Source organism: Camelus ferus, chromosome 6 (assembly GCF_009834535.1).
Source record: "Camelus ferus isolate YT-003-E chromosome 6, BCGSAC_Cfer_1.0, whole genome shotgun sequence".
In the NCBI taxonomy this organism is placed as follows: Eukaryota; Metazoa; Chordata; class Mammalia; order Artiodactyla; family Camelidae; genus Camelus; species Camelus ferus.
The window spans coordinates 6,436,590-6,452,900 of NC_045701.1; the positions used below are offsets into that span (position 1 = coordinate 6,436,590).

Sequence of the window (16,311 nt, forward strand, 5' to 3'; positions counted from 1 at the left end):
TCAAGAGGAGGGATTCCAGTTACAATACAAAGAGCTCTAAGAGGCGTGGGCTTCCCAGGGCACTTGGAATGATCTCCACAGACTTGGCAACAAATAAATGCTCCTTATCTTTTTATCTGTGATGTGAGTTTGACAGCAGTAGTATAGAATAGATAGAATAAATAGAATTTACCCCGTATTCTCTAGCAGACGGGACTTCTGTTTTAGGAACTAAAATCTCAGTTTTACAGATAAGAAAACTGAGGCTTTAAAAGGTGTATGATTTGATCAAGGCCAAACAGGTAGGAGGATAGTGTCAGGACTATAGCAATGTCCTCTGCCTTCAGTTGTCTTTCTGGTTTATCTAGAATGAGATACTCTGTGAAAGAATTCATAGTGCATTAAGGAATTAAAATGAGATATACATAAAAGAAAATGTTATTAAGATAATAATTTTTAAATCAAGATATTTGAGGCATTTTAATAGCACTTAAGTTTCTCATATTGTAATTATTTCATAAGTTAGTAAAGACTAATGTATCTATTCTTCTGATGGAGTTTCTTTGGTTTCATAAACAATTATTAGATTGTCAATAATCTTGGATGCGGAGGGACTATTTTAAGAAACTTAGTAATAATTGAATCCTGATCAGATTTAGAATTGAAAATTTTATTAGACACTGTCTTATTTATATCCTAGTATTGTTTTTGTTTTTGTTTTTGTTTTTGTTTTTGTTTTTGTTTTAATTGAACTGCAGGCAGTTACAATGTGTCAATTTCTGGTGTACGGCACAATGTCCCAGTCATGTGTTTACATACATATATTTACATAGTATTAAGACTGATTGATACTAACTTTTATATTTTCAGTACCTCCCATTTTGGCCTGAGAAATTTTCGGGCAAACTTTGTGTGAGAGTGGTAGGCTATGAAGGATTCTCCAGGCCATTCTTTTACAACCAGCAGGATAATGGCACTTTATTAAGCTTAGAAGATCTGGTAAGTTGTCATGTTTTAGAATAAAATATCTTTGATTTTTGAAGTTTGCTTTAAAATATTTTATTAAAACATGCTGTAAAACATACTGATAATTATTTGAAGGTGTTGTATGTCACTATATAATGCCATACATACATTTGTAAGAGATCAGAGCCAGTGTGCATTTCAGTAAGAACTTAAGAAAACAGATGTTTTTAATCTATACAACTGATTGAAATTCCAGATGTAACGTGTGCAGTTTAAACCAATACTTCAACATACTTTTTTTTTTCTACGATAGAATGGGGGTATCTTGGTGGATGTAGATATTGCTCAGCATTCAACTGTCATAAGCTTTTCTGATTACCATGAGGGATGTGCACCTGCCCTAATAATAAACCACACACCATGGGACGTCCTCACATACAAACAGAGGTATGGAAAAAAGGGGCTCCTGGAAAATCAGATTTGCTTTTACGGGTCCACAGTCCCTTCTAGGAAATACGTGGCGCTAGATGTGTTTCATATTCCACGTGTTTTCAGATTTTAGAAAGGTAATAGGGAACACATGCTATTTATTACTAAAACCCCCAGCAGGTTTTGAGTCAGTCTGTAACCAAACATGTTAATATTTCTGCAGCAAACCTTTGCATGTTCATAACAAGTGGAATAAATAAAACTGTTAATAGTTTCATATCTGCTCAGGTCAAGTTTTGCTGCCAAATGACTTCTGACACCAAACTTAGAGACGAATATTTGGACTTCTGGAGCTTGTTCAATTTCTGAATTGTGTATAAGGAATTGTGAACCTCTTTAAGCATTATCATTCTTTTGTAAGCTGGTGATGCTCAGTGAACCTCTCCCTATAAATCCATATCTAGATTTTTTTGAGGGGGTAGTAGTAGAAGAAGATTAAGTAAGAGAGCAGAAGATTAAAGAAAATTAAAGTAAATAAATAGTGTTGAATGTATAGTACAGGTTAATAGAGATTTTGTTCTTGCCTTGCTATCATTTGGCTTGGACGATGCCATTAAATAATGATATAACAGATAGCTTTAAATCCTTAAAATATATGATATGTGTTTGCAAAGAATTATTATCATAAATCTGCAAGGCATTATTTTATACATTTATATGTATAAATAAATATATATATTAAAAATAATGCTTTGCAGATTTACCTATTCTTAACTCTCATGGCTTGAATCTGCTGAGAGATTTAAAAGCATAGATTGGGATTAAAACCTAATTGAGTTACTTTTTATTTTATTGTAGTTATCTGGAAAGTTTTTTGTATTTTTGAAACCAGTACTTGTTAAACTTAAAGATCAATATGAAGATCTCTTGGAAATCTTGTTAAAATGCAGATCTCATTTAGCAGGTTTTAGCTGGGGCCCCCAGTTTTGCCCTTTCTAGCAAGCCTGGAATGCTACAATGGTATGGACCCATTTTTTTTCTCTCCGAGACTCATATTTCTTATGCATTGCATTTGATCAAAAGTCTTAAATTTAAGCTCCAAGTGAAGTTCTTCAGCTACTAAAAAATTTATTATTCACAGCCTTTTCTGTGGGTGATCTCTGATGTACCACTCACTTCACCTTAATGAATTCCATTAGTGTGATCTTGTCTGGATCAGTTCAGGGTATACCTTCAGAAAGGGCAGTATTCTTGTCCCTCAAGCTTCAAAATCATTAGCTTATTGGACATTTTAGGTTACTTATTTTTAAACAGAGTTGTGTTTTGTTAGCAAAGGCAGTTCTATAAGATGTTTGTTTCAGTCCCCTCCTCAGTAAACCACAGGTCCTGCAGGATTCTTGAGGCCAGCGTATTTTAATCTTCCCTCTGTTGCTTGTGTTTCAGGGGGTTGCAGGAAGAAATGGTACTGCTGCCAAGACAGGTTCGACTCTTTGCCTGGGCAGATCCTACTGGTACCAGAAAACTTACATGGACTTACGCAGCAAATACTGGGGAACATGATCTGTTAAAGGTATCATTTGATGTGAACGAGTATTATGCTATGAGGTACCTCATAGCAAAGGGAGTAGACACGTTAGCTTCACACAGTCATCTCCGTCCTTACTGAACTAAAAAGTGGAAGTAAAATTTCAAAATAAGTTACTTTTGGGCTTTAGATTGCAGATAGTCCATACCAGTATTTTCTCCTAAGAGAAAAATAATTTTCAGTTAAAATAATTTATTTACAATTTAAACAGTAGGCCTGCTTCATCTTGCCTAAGTAAATACCAGTAAAGTGCTTCTTTATTTCCTTTTATTTAAAAGGAAGGAATTTTAAGACTAAGTGAAAAACAACTTCATATACATACCACTGTTGGCTGTGAGGTTTTTAGACATGGTTTCGCTGTTAAGGCCATATGTTTTGTTAATTAAAGGAGTCTGACAGTATGCAAATTACCCCATATAAGAAATTTAAGGAAGTATTTATTGGAACAATGTTTAGATAGCTGAATTAACTAAATACGTTATTTCTTAGAGTCTTAGACTTCGGAAAGGGCTTAAGAATCCGTCTGCCAGCCTCCCTCTAATACAGGCATTGCCCCTCCGTGAGTCATAGGTCATCTGGTTTCTGTAGGAATATATCCTGTCAAGAAACTATCATGAGAAGTTCATACTGTGTCATATTCCATTGTCTGATAATGCCAGTTGTTAAAAAGAGCTTTCTTGACTCCTTTCAAATGGTAATTGGCCAACAGTGACTGAACTATCCTCTCCTGTTTCCCTCTGAAATACCCATAAAAGAGACAGACTTACCCACTTTTGAAAAATCAGACTGATAGTTACAGGATTCTTGGAGTGATTTTCACATGGCAGTTTGATGGAGCTCTGTTGCCTGCCTGTGCTTTACTTTTTACAGCAGAAAAGCTCTCAGGGTTTATAAGTGTTAGAGAGAAGCTGAAATTCCCCGATACTCTTAGCCCTCTGGCTCAGAGACACAGTGGCTCTACCAGGGGTCTGTCTGTGCTGGCGGTACTTTCCTTCCGCTCACATGTAATGCTCCCCAGCAACCACAGCTCCCAGATGGTAGCGTCCAGGCCCTGGAGGGAGAGTGGGGAGAGGTGGGAATGGCATCCTGCAGGAGACGGTCAAAGTCTGCATAATGAGGCAGAGTCAGAAAGAACCTGATACTAGTGTATGCACGGGATTGTGGCTTTAAAAGTTTATCTTCTGATTGGTGTTAAGAGATACCAGGCAGTAAGAAGAGTAGATAATCACTCCTCAGTCAGCCGGTAACCTGCCAGATGATGAAACCGAGCTAGAAGCCAACCAGTTGCCCATTTCTTGTCCACTGGGTTGATCTGAACAGGGAGTTCTGCTCGGGCCCAGGTGGACATGAGAAGGGCGTTCAAAGAAAATGCATATAGTATTGGAAAACACTTTTCTCAGTACGTGTGAATAAAGAGGAAGAAAACCATGGGTTTTATGAAAAAAATACTTCCACAGAAAAGTGTAGCATTTCCCTAAACATTCAGAGGATGATTATGCTTCTGAAAACTTTTTTACTGCAGGAGGACCAGAGAAAATTTTCAGAATGTATGCCTGGGATCCTCAGCTAAGTTTTAAAGATATGACAACTATGAAATAGAAAAAAGCATGGTGAAATAAAAGACAAAGACAACAAAATAAAGTGAAAGGGGAGCAGGGAAACAATATGTTCTGAATATACTATATTGGCACCATTTAATCCTGAATTTTAATTAAGGAAGTGTAGATCAAAGATTATGGTTTTTTTTTTTAAAGATACCACCTAGTAGAACTAAAATCAATGATAAAAGAATTCTAAAACAATTGAGAAAATGAAAATAAAGAAAAATTTGCCCTTTATAATAAAAGAAGGAAACCTAAAGAAGTCTGTAGTAAGTGGCAAATGACTTTCATTGAGTATATATCATGTGTTAATGCTTGTCATATATTATCACTAAGTCTTATGATTGGAACTTAGAACCACTGGTTAGAATTTGAAACCAGGTCTGTCTGACTTCGCAATCCGTGAACTTTTCCCACCAAACCATGCTTCTCATCAATTATGTCAATAAATGAAATGGTTTAAATTTTCCTATTGAAAGACCACATTCAAACTCTTAATTTATCCCTCCTTCCCACCCCAGTTTCCCCTTTGGTAGCTGTAAGTTTGTTTTTTGTGTCTTTGAGTCTAATTCTGTTTTGTAAATAAGTTTATTTGTATTATTTTTTTAGATTCCACATATAAGTGATAAGTTAGGAGTTTGGGATTAACACGCACACTACTGTATATAAAATAGGTAAACAACAGTGACCTACTATACAGCACAGGGAACTATATTCAGTATCTTATAGTAACCAATAATGGAAAAGAATCTGAAAAAGAATATACATATATTATATATTATATATTATATACTATATATGTTTATAAATATGTATTTATACCATATATGTTTTTGTATACATGATATATGTAAACTGAACCACTTTGCTGTACACTGGAAACTAACAAACATTGTAAATTAAGTATAATTCAATTAAAAAATGGATGGTTTTACAAAAAGACCACATTCAGATGAAGCTAAAAAATAGTTTCTAACCATCTGCTACTTACAGGAGATCTGTTTTAACTGAATTAACACAGAAAGTTAAAAGCATGAGGAGATAGTAAAGATTTAACAGGCAAATGAAAGAAATGTTGATTTAAATTTCTGAACAGCTGTAACTCAAGACAAAAATCATTAAATAGAATATGATAATGTGACAGAGAAGACACGATAGCCATAAACCTTCATGGAATGAATAATACTGCATCAAAATGTAAAACTTAAGATGCTGGAAGTCAACTGAAACATGGATTGCGTTAGGATATTTTAAGATACCTCATTTAATTTTTAACAGATCAAATAGATGAAAAACAAATAGGATTAGAGAGTATTTGAATAATAAGTAAGATTGAACCAAGATATGTATCAAATTTTGTAGTTTACAAAGAGAGAATGCATTTTCTTAATAGGTGCCTCCGAAACAGTTCCAAAATTTGATCACATTAGGGTAAAAAAAATTGGGCAATCTACTTTGACATGTGCTAAAAGCAATAGGTAAATTTTAAACAACAGAAATCAACTAGTCCTGTGCCCTTGGTCACATCGTTTATTAATTTGTTTTTTGTTTTTGTTTTTGTTTTCCAAGAAAGCATGAGATGAAAGGCACATAATAGTTGTACTGCCTGTTGAACTGTTGTTATATTTATGTTAAATCCAGAATGAAGAAGAGTCATTATTTAAATCTCTGAAAACTCTCACCAAATCAAGCCTCATATTTTTAAGTGCTATTTGAGACTGTCAGCCAAGAAGGCTCTTCTTACTGAAACTTAGTAAAAATTGATCATCACAGGTTTGACTATTCAACAGTGTGATTTATATAGGTATTTGCAATGTTGTAAATTATTAAAACATAAAAATAAAGTAGGTTAGTTTTACCTGAGGTTACTTTTCCAATAAACTTCTAAACCATTCTGTTGTCCATCTGGGAAGCAAGTAAGCATCTGATGACTCTGGTGCCTTCGAAGGATACTCTTGTTCCTGCTCAGTGCCCTCTGAGCACTAACCGGGTAACTCAAACTACAGTTTAAAAGTTATTAAATCTGTTAATCTTTGTTGTTTGAAAAAAAAATGGAGAGTATATTTCAAAACAGATTATAACTTGGTTGTCATTTTGATAGTTTTCTGTAGCCATGCTTTCTCAGTTACCGTAGTTCAGCTTGACCTAATAAAAACTTACTGTTTGTAGTGTTAACATTGTCTCTCTTTTCCCTAGGATGAATGTGGGCAGTTTCCATATGATGCCAACATCCAGATACACTGGGTATCATTTCTAGATGGGCGCCAGAGAGTTCTGCTTTTCACTGATGATGTGGCCTTGGTCTCCAGAGCACTGCAGGCGGAGGAAGCGGAGCAAGCCCGTCATGAAGTAACGCTGTCTCTGCATAGCCTTGGGCTTTCACTGGTAAACAACGAGGACAAGCAGGAAGTCTCATATGTCGGGATAACCAGGTACAGAAGAAGGAAGATGAAGCATCAGACCTCTTGGAAAGGCACTGAGTTCGTTATATCAGGTTTAATGAGAGTAAACAGATACCTGTTCTCAATTTGATGTACTTCACATTCTTTCAACAAAACTTACCGAACACCTGTTTTCATTGCTAGTTGGAAAGTCCCTTAGAAAGATGCTGAGGTAATGCCTTTGCCCTTGCAGTACTCATCAGTTGGTGGGGAAGAAGGACATGTGTTTCTTTCTTTGTTGTTTATATGTATGTTTAAAAATGAATTACAGAAATGCCGAGGAATGTTGCAAAGAAGTAGATATACATGCAGTGGGAATACAGAAGTAGAAGCAACTAACTTGTTCTGCGCTGTAGAGGCTAGAGAAACTGGTGTGGGTCGGGGGAGCCAACAGTGATGGGCCACATAAATTGAAGAAAGCGTTCATAGTGGAGGCAGCATTTGACATGGGTACATAGTCTTTAATGGGTGTGTTGTTTAGAAATTTTTAATAGTGATGGGACCAGTTATTTTCTCTGGTTCTGCTTATACCTACCTAAGAAAAACATTTGAATTGATTTCTTTTGGTTTTCTCGGTCACACTACCTTTGATAAAAGACTCATTCTTTTTTGGAGGCCGTAGGGGAGAATGGCTACTACCAGCTATAACCAGCATAGGATCTGTCAATAATCATGTGTTTAGTGAGGTATAAACTTAAGTAAATAGAGAGATCATGTATGTGATGTTCTTTGCACAGCACCTGACAGATTAAGGGTTCAGTAAATGGTATTAAACATACCATTAATATAAATTAATATATTTATGTATTTATGAGTAATATATTCTCTCAGCTGTACATTTCATTATTGTAGGATATTTTTAACTAAATATGAAAATCTCTTATAAGCCATATAAATCCAACTTTCTTCACTCTCTTGTTCTTTGATGTAACTTATTTTAGTGTTGTATATGGTATTATATTTTGTTAGATTGACCTTTATTTATAAGGACATTTTCATCTAAAAGAACTTGATTGCCTTTTGCTGACACACTGCAGATTCAGTACGCATTTAGTAAGGATGTGTACTGAGGAAAATAAATCGTCCCAGTTTCCCGTTTTTAACGTCTTGAAATAACGTGGTACATTTGTTACTATCGATGAGCTAATGTTGATACATTATTTTCTACAGTGTACTGTGGTGATGATGTTTGTGTTTGCTCTTTGTGCTGTAAATTCTGTGGATTCTGACAAATGTATAACATGTGTCCGCCATTGCAGGATCCTATAGTACAGTTGCACTTCTCTAAAAATCACCCATGCTCCACTTACTCATCCCTCGCTCCCTCCCTCCCGTTGAACACCTGAAAACCACCCATCTTTTTGCCATCTCCAAAGTTTTGCTTTTTCCAAAATACCGTAACATTGGAATTGTACATAGAGCCTTTTCTAATTGGCTTCTTTCACTTAGTAGTGTCCTTTTAAGGTTACTGGTGTCTTTTTGTGGCTTGATAACTGATTTTTTTTTAATCACTGAATAATAATTGCATGTGTAGATGTACCACAATTTATTTATCCAGTCACCTGTTAAAGGACATCTTAGTTGTTTCCAAGTTCGAGTAGTTATGAATAAAGCTGCTATAAACAGTCATGTGCAGGTTTTTGGTGTAGACGTAAGTTTTCACCACATTTGGGTAAATATCAGCAAACATGATTACTGGATCATACGGTAGAGTAAGATTAGTTTTGTGAGAAACTGGTAATCCTGCCAGGAATGTGTGAGAGTTCCTTTTGCTCCACATCCTTGTCAGCACTTGGTGCTGTCTGTGTCTGGAGTTTGGCTATTACAATGGGCGTGTAGTGATACCTCGTTTTAATTGCAGTTACCTAGTTTCGTATGATGTTGAGCCTCTTTTCATATGCTTACTTGTCATTTGAATATCTTCTTTAGTGAGGTACAGATCTTTGGCCCAATTTCAGATTTTTTGTTTTCTTATTGTTGAGTTTTAAGAGTTCTTTGTATATTTGGGGTATCAGTCTTTTATCCGATGTATGTTTTGCAGATGTTTTCTCCAGCCTGTGCCTTGTCTTTTTATTCTTTTAACAGTGTCTTTCACAGCAGAAATTTTCTATTTCAGTGAAGTCCCACATCAGTGTTTTCTTTCATGGATTGTGTTCTGGTGTTATATCTTAAAAGTCATTGCCAAACCCAAAGTCTCTTAGATTTTCTCCTAAGTAATCTCCCAGTAATTTTGTAGTTCTGTGTTGGATCTTTAGGCAATCCATTCTGAGGTTTTTTTTTTTTGTGAAATATGTAAGTTCTTTGTCTAGATTCATTTTTTCACGTGTGAATGTCCAGGTGTTCTTGTCACCATTTGGTGAAAAGGCTGATCTGTCTCCATTGAATTGCTTTTGCTCCTTTTCAAAAATCAGTTGACTGTATTTGTTTGTGTCAATTTCTGGGCTCTCAGTTCTGTTCTCTTGATCTGTTTGTCTTTTCTTTCATTAATGCCACACTGTCTTGATTCTCTAGTTTTATAGTAATCTTGAAATTATGTATTGTCAGTCCAGGTAGTGTCAGTCCTTCAGCTTTTTCTTCTTCCATATTGTGTTGGCTATCTTGAGTCTTTTGCTTTTCCGTACAAATTTTAGAATCAGTTTGTCAACATCTGCAAAATAATTAGCTGGGATTTTGATTGGGATTGCATTGAATCTATAGATTGACTTGGGAAGAACTGATATCTTGACAATATTGAGTCACATCCACATACATGGATATTTTAATTAATTTATTAGATTTTTGGTCTCTTTTATCAAACTTACAGTTTTCCTCAGGTATCTAAGTACTTCATTTCTTTGGTACTAATGTAAATGTTATTGTGTTTTTAATTTCAAATTCTAATTGTCTGTTGTTGGTATATAAGAAAGTAATTGACTTTTTTATATTAACCTTGTGTCTTGAAACTTATTAGTTGCAGTTTTTTGGTTGATTCTTTGGGATTTCCTACATAGACAAACATGTCATCTGAGAGCAAAAACATCCATTCGTTATATCTTCTCAATCTGTGTACCTTTTATTTTATTCTCTTGTCTTATTACATTATCTAGAATTTCCTGTACAGTGTTGAATAGGAGTGGTGAGAGTGGACCTTTTTGTTTTATTCATTTTTTTAAACATTTTTTATTGATTTATAGTCATTTTACAATGTTATGTCAAATTCCAGTGTTCAGCACAATTTTTCAGTTATACGTGAACATATGTATTTGTTTTATTCATGATCTTAGTGAGAAAAATATTTAGTTTCTCGCCACTGAGTCTGGTAATAACTGTAGGCTTTTTGTAGGTGTTCTTTTTATCAGGTTGAAGAAGTTCCCCTCTCTTCCTAGTTTGCTGAAGTTTTTATCATGAATTGCTATTGAATTTTTATAATTTATAGTAGATATTTTATTCATTACCTTCATAGACTGTTGTCCCTTAAACACGTTATGTAGTGAGGACATTGTTAACACTATCGTTGACTAATATCAACAAGCTATGTAAATTAAAACATTACGGAGTTACATTTTATCATTATGCAAACATTCCCTAGTCAGGGATCAGCAAAGTCTGGCCTCAGAGCCAAATCTAGTCTGCTGCCTGTTTTCTATAGCCCTTGATTTAAGGGTATCTTTTTTTTTTTTTTTTTTACATTTTTAAGTGTTTGAAAAATTTAAAAGAGAAATAGTATTTTGTAACACATGAAAAAGTATATGAAATTCAAAGTTTATTGACCATAAGCAAAATTTTGTTAGAAAACAGCCTTGCTTATTCTTTTGCATGTTTGTGGCTGCTTTTGAAGTGCTGCTCAGTGCACAGCAAGCGACAGTGACATAGTTGTAACTCGAGTGTTTGGTTGCCACACCCATAGCTATACTGCAACTTTTATCTATTTTTTATTACTGATGCATACTCATCATGTCAAAACAAGAAAAGTGGACTTTGAATGATGTCATGACCCTATGCTGTAGTAAAAGAATACAGTAGATTGACATTTCCAACCTAAGCACTTACCAGAATATATCCAGCTCACAGGAAAGCAATGGCCAGAAAAATTAGAAAATTTAAGACAAAATGTCTAATCTCAGCAGAATTTCTTCACAAGATAAAAAGCCAAAAATGGAGCTGCAACCTAAGTTAGTTTCTGAGTGACTCATTTGTTAGCCACGCAAAGAAAGCCTTTTACCTATGGTGAGTTCATTGAATCATGTCTAATTGTAGCAGCTAAAGAAATGTGTCCAGAGAAAATAAACTTAGGACCATTAGCCTTTTGGTGAGAACAGTTGCTTGAAGAATTGAGAACATTCAGAGCAACATCAATAGTTAATTTAAAAAGAAGGCAAATAGTTTTGGGTGGTTTTCCTTGGCTCTTGATGAGTGAACAGATGTTACCATCTCCACTCAGTTGTATATTTGAGAAACCAGTGCTGCGTTTGAAAGTGAATGAAGAATTAGCCTCTGTGAATCGTCGGCATAGAACAACTACAAGTGAGACTGTTTTCAAACACGTTGAAGAGGTAATTATTCAGTACATGAAACAGAATCTTCTAAGATATGTTACAACTAATGATGGGAAAAATACGCCTGAAGCAGAAAAAGGCATAGTTGGACAAATGCACAGAATGTAGTGTTGAAAGCCTATAGTTTCATTATGTTGTTTGTCAGCAGGTACTGTGTGGAAAATTTGCATCAGTTATGTGTTATCAAACCAGTGGTGTTCAGTAAGGAACTTCATTCACTCTTACGGATTTAACCATCATTAGTTCAGTGAATTTTTGTCAGGAATGGAAGCTGAATGTCTTGACTTAACACAGAGCAATTTGACTGTGTAACAGTGATATACGTTGTACTCTTTTGAGTTCCAGGCCAAGGTTAAATTTTTCCTAAATGACAGGAATCACCCTCAGCCACTATTATTGAAGACTGAATGGCTTTGGAAATTAGCTTTTGCTGCAGCATTGATATTGAATTCAGCCTAAAAGCAGAAGGCAACACAGCAAAGTCATTTTGATGACAACCAACGATGCAAATACAAAGAAAAGCTCCACATTTTAAGATTCATTTAACTGTTAACGGAAGAGCTTCTGTTTAACCTTCAATTGGAAGTGATTGATTTGTAATACATTCAGATGATAAAAGGCAACTATCAAGAGAAGAATCTAATAGAGTAGGAAACAATTTAGAATTAGATTTAGAATTTTCTCATATAGAATAGAATTTTACAAATACATTACAGGTGATACGTATACTTAATTAAACTAGTATTCTCTGATTGATAGTGTTTGACAGTAGCTATCTGTGTAAAAGGATGTTTTTAAAGGTGTTTATTACAGATCAGCATTAACAAATGAACATTGCAATCAATTTTAATAATGAGGAACACTGACTTTGAGCCCTAATTTGGTGAAAAGTTGTCACCCCACAGAAGAACTGTCAAAAACATTTTTTGTGTGACTATGTATGGCGACGAATGTTAACTATTATTGTGATCATTTTACAATGTATGCAAATATGAAACCATTATGTTACACATCTGAAACTAAATAATGTTATGTCAGTTATACCGCTGAAGGAAAGAAAGAAAAAGAGAGGAGAAGAAGGAAGGAAGGAAGGACAGAAGGAAAGGAATTTTTCTCATTAATAGACTTCATGTTTCTAAAAATTGTACCCAATTGTTATTTTTACATTTTGATAGGAAATTGGTGCAAGTGTTTTTTCTCTATTGTTATTTGAGTGGCTGCATAATAGCTTTCATTTTGTCTCAACCCACAAAGCCTAAAATATTTGCTATATATGGCCCCTTACGAAAAAATTTTGCTAGTAGTCCCTTAGTTTATTGATGTCATCCTGTGATAGAAAACCGCTTTCTCCTGCCTCTTTTCCGTATGCACTTTTATAACACAGATATATTTTGGTGTTTAAAAAAATCTCATATACATGTGATTTTCATAGGAGGTTGACAGTGGCGATAATTTGGAGTTTAATGACAATTCCACAACCAAAATATGTGTTTAATTTAATTATTTCCATTGTGAATTATTTTTAGTTCTGGTGTTGTTTGGGAGATGAAACCAAAACAGAAATGGAAGCCTTTTAGTCAAAAGCAGATAATTTTATTGGAAAAGTCCTATCAGAAATACCAAGAATCAAGAGACCATGGCTGGATTAAACTAGATGATAATTTTGAGGTATACCAAAATTCTTTTGTTTTGTTTCTTATATGTGTATTTTGTTGTTGCTAGTGGTAGTAAGTAAAATTTTACTATCCAAGTAAAAATGTATATGTAGAAACTAATTTATTAGTAGAATTAGCGTGACTAATAAAGTTGATTAGTACATTTTTAATTAAGGTATATTGTTGTTAAATCATATATTATGAAACATTAATTAAATATGTTTCTCATCTGTGTTTTTAGAAGTTCCTCTATTTACAAAGCAGATAGTTTCATGGAATTTGTTTTTAGGAAGATTATGGAGAAATTAAGATTGCTTATTGAAACTTTTCCTCTTATATTTTGAATGATACCAAAATATATTGCTAAATGAGGGCTGTGCAGTACTGTTTATCTCAGTGATGAAAACTCTAAAGAAAACCTGCTCAATTAAATTCATTAAATGTGAATGATTGTTGGACCTGAGTAAGTGTCCACAAATAGAGGGGCACTCTACACAGGTTCCTACACTGCTGAAACTGAGAGTCATTTTTCCTCCAAGAAAACCGCAGAAGCTTGACCGCAGGTTCAGTCATACAGTTTGGGTTTCTCGTCTTTGCTTTCTCTGATGGTTGAGTTTGCATTGTCACCAGATATGCTCCCTACCGCCACCCTCATCCTTATAAATGTTGGTTGTGTGCAAATGAAAAAAAAAAAAAAGAAAACACTATACAATTAGTGTCAAACATAAATAAGCTATTAACTATTCGTTGTTTAGCTTGTTAAAACAAAGTTTGAGGATTATCTAGAATTACCCATTATTACTGAGGTTTCTTAAAAAATATAAAGCATGACTTACCTTCTTTAAGAATATTTTATGTAATTGAAATGTTCTTCAGTTGTTTTCTTGTTTTCCTCATAACTTTGGTAGAAAAGTGATGATTCTGCTTCAGATATCTCAACTGTAGATCATTTTAAGGTAGATCTTCTGGTGAGACCCAGAGATTAAGACATTCTTCCTCTCAGTTTGTGAGTTAATGGATATTTTAAATGGGCTCCATTGCCATAACCAGTTCATCACGGACACATATGCTTTTTCCTCAGGTGAATTTTGGCAAAGACCCAATGGAAATGCGCCTCCCTTTTCGGTGCCCTATAAAAAGAGATTTCTTATCAGGAATTCAGGTGGAATTTAAGCAGTCTCCTCACCAAAGAAGTTTAAGGGCCAGGCTGTATTGGCTTCAGGTAACACTGTCGTCCTATTCCATAGATAGATCTGATCACTTTGGGAATCTTGGGTATGAATTTTTTTTAACAAGTTTTTATCATACATCATAATTGGTATCCTTTTGTTTGTATGTTTCTTCTCCTCCCACATAGCCTGTGGATTCAGCATACTTACCATCGACGTCTAAAGACCCCGTGCCTATTGAGACTTTAACTTGACCAGTTAGCCTGCCAGAGTGTTTTCTTATGCTGTGACTATTATTTTATATATTCCTTTGAATGTCATGGAATCCTTAAATAGGATTTCCCTTTGTCTTTCTGTGTGGGAACGAGCAGGGCTTTGTTGCAGGTTGTTTTGGCTGCTTGTTTGCCTGCTCCCTTCCTGCCTTCCTCCCTCTCTTCCTTTTAACTACCGATTAGCACTTTTTAGGACATTTTTAGTCTTTTTTTTCTTAGTACATAACCTCTAATTTCATATCCAGGCTCCATTTGCATTTTATTTAAATTACAGAGAGTTGAAATCTCACGTGATCCATAGGTACAAAAATTTCCATTAATGATGTTCATGCTTCACAGTTTTAATGCAGCCATGAAGATATTTATATATTCCTTTATATAAAAGCTTGCCCTTAGTGAGCTATATAAGAAATTTAGATTTAAAGTGAAACTTCTAATAGCAGCACGTATACATGCAGATACATAATTACGATGAAATTAGTAGCATCTTCTATGATATTTTCTCTGAAACCAAAGTTTAAATTATTTTAAGTCCTGCTGAGTTAGTTTTTTCTTTTTTTTCTTTTTTTTTTCAGGTTGATAGTCAGTTACCGGGTACAGTGTTCCCTGTTGTCTTTCACCCTGTGGCCCCTCCAAAATCTATTGCTTTGGATTCAGGTAAAAAAAAAAGAAAAAATTGTGTTGAGATATACTCTATGTATAAGAGTTAAGCAGACATTATTTTGACCTACTGGAAAGCTTGATTGCCTTTTTCTTGTTTTTTTTTTCCCTTCCTTTTAGAGCCCAAACCTTTCATTGATGTCAGTGTCATCACAAGATTTAATGAGTACAGCAAAGTCTTACAGTTCAAGTAAGTAAAGAGTCCCCTGTTTATCAAAAGGAATTTAAAATAAGAGTCTACTTTGAACATAATTTTACTCTTTTATAAGTGGCTTTTGTATAAAAATTATTTTCCACCTGAACATTTCAATCCACTTTTGGTCAAGTGATTTTCTATGTTGAAACTTATTTTAATAATAGCTTCTGCAGATTTTTCAGTGTAAAATTCATTTCACCACTTTCTCTCTTTTGTAGTTCCTGTTAAATGTAAAACAGTCATTGAAATGTGAATGATCAGTGTGTTTGCGAGGTGTGTTCTTTAAATCAATTGCTGCGGACTTCAAAAATTAGATAAAACATGCTACATCATCTAGTTGTTTTTGTCTCTTCTGTAACATGATAAGTGTGGAATTTGGCACTTTAAGTGCTAAGTGTTAATACAACAGTATTACCTCTAGTGAAACCTTCACTTTAATGAAAAAAAAAACTCAGTGTAAGTAGACTTTAATCTTGTTAACATAACACCTTTTTAGAGATCAAGGAACAAGATCTTGCTGTGGCTTTTGGCCAAAATGAAGTTTTAGCGTGGAAAATTACAAGGTTTGATAGAAAGCCTTTTCCATCTTTAAAAAATCCTTTTCCACTTAAAAAAATTTTTTTCCCTTAGGTATTTTATGGTCCTCATTCAGGAAATGGCCTTAAAAGTTGATCAGGGGTTTTTAGGAGCTATTACTGCACTGTTTACTCCAACAACTGACCCTGAAGCCAAAAGAAAACGGGTAATAATTTTTATTTCTTGGGAAAATTATTTAAAAACTTAAATCATTCTTTGCACTAATTATGGTAGGAAAAAACTTTAA

The 16,311-nt window shown here is 34.5% G+C and overlaps 1 protein-coding gene across 6 annotated transcripts in view; it reads left to right on the forward strand.

The window, feature by feature from the left end:
• VPS13C (vacuolar protein sorting 13 homolog C) overlaps positions 1-16,311 on the forward strand; it is a 157,412-nt gene that overhangs the window by 115,942 nt on the left and 25,159 nt on the right. For all 6 annotated transcript variants that reach the window (XM_032481043.1, XM_032481044.1, XM_032481045.1 and 3 more), the window contains 9 exons: positions 850-978; positions 1,259-1,392; positions 2,818-2,944; positions 6,757-6,992; positions 13,063-13,204; positions 14,273-14,413; positions 15,208-15,289; positions 15,413-15,482; positions 16,119-16,230. In XM_032481043.1, coding sequence (XP_032336934.1) covers positions 850-978; positions 1,259-1,392; positions 2,818-2,944; positions 6,757-6,992; positions 13,063-13,204; positions 14,273-14,413; positions 15,208-15,289; positions 15,413-15,482; positions 16,119-16,230 — 1,173 coding nt within the window. The remainder of the gene's footprint in view (positions 1-849; positions 979-1,258; positions 1,393-2,817; positions 2,945-6,756; positions 6,993-13,062; positions 13,205-14,272; positions 14,414-15,207; positions 15,290-15,412; positions 15,483-16,118; positions 16,231-16,311) is intronic.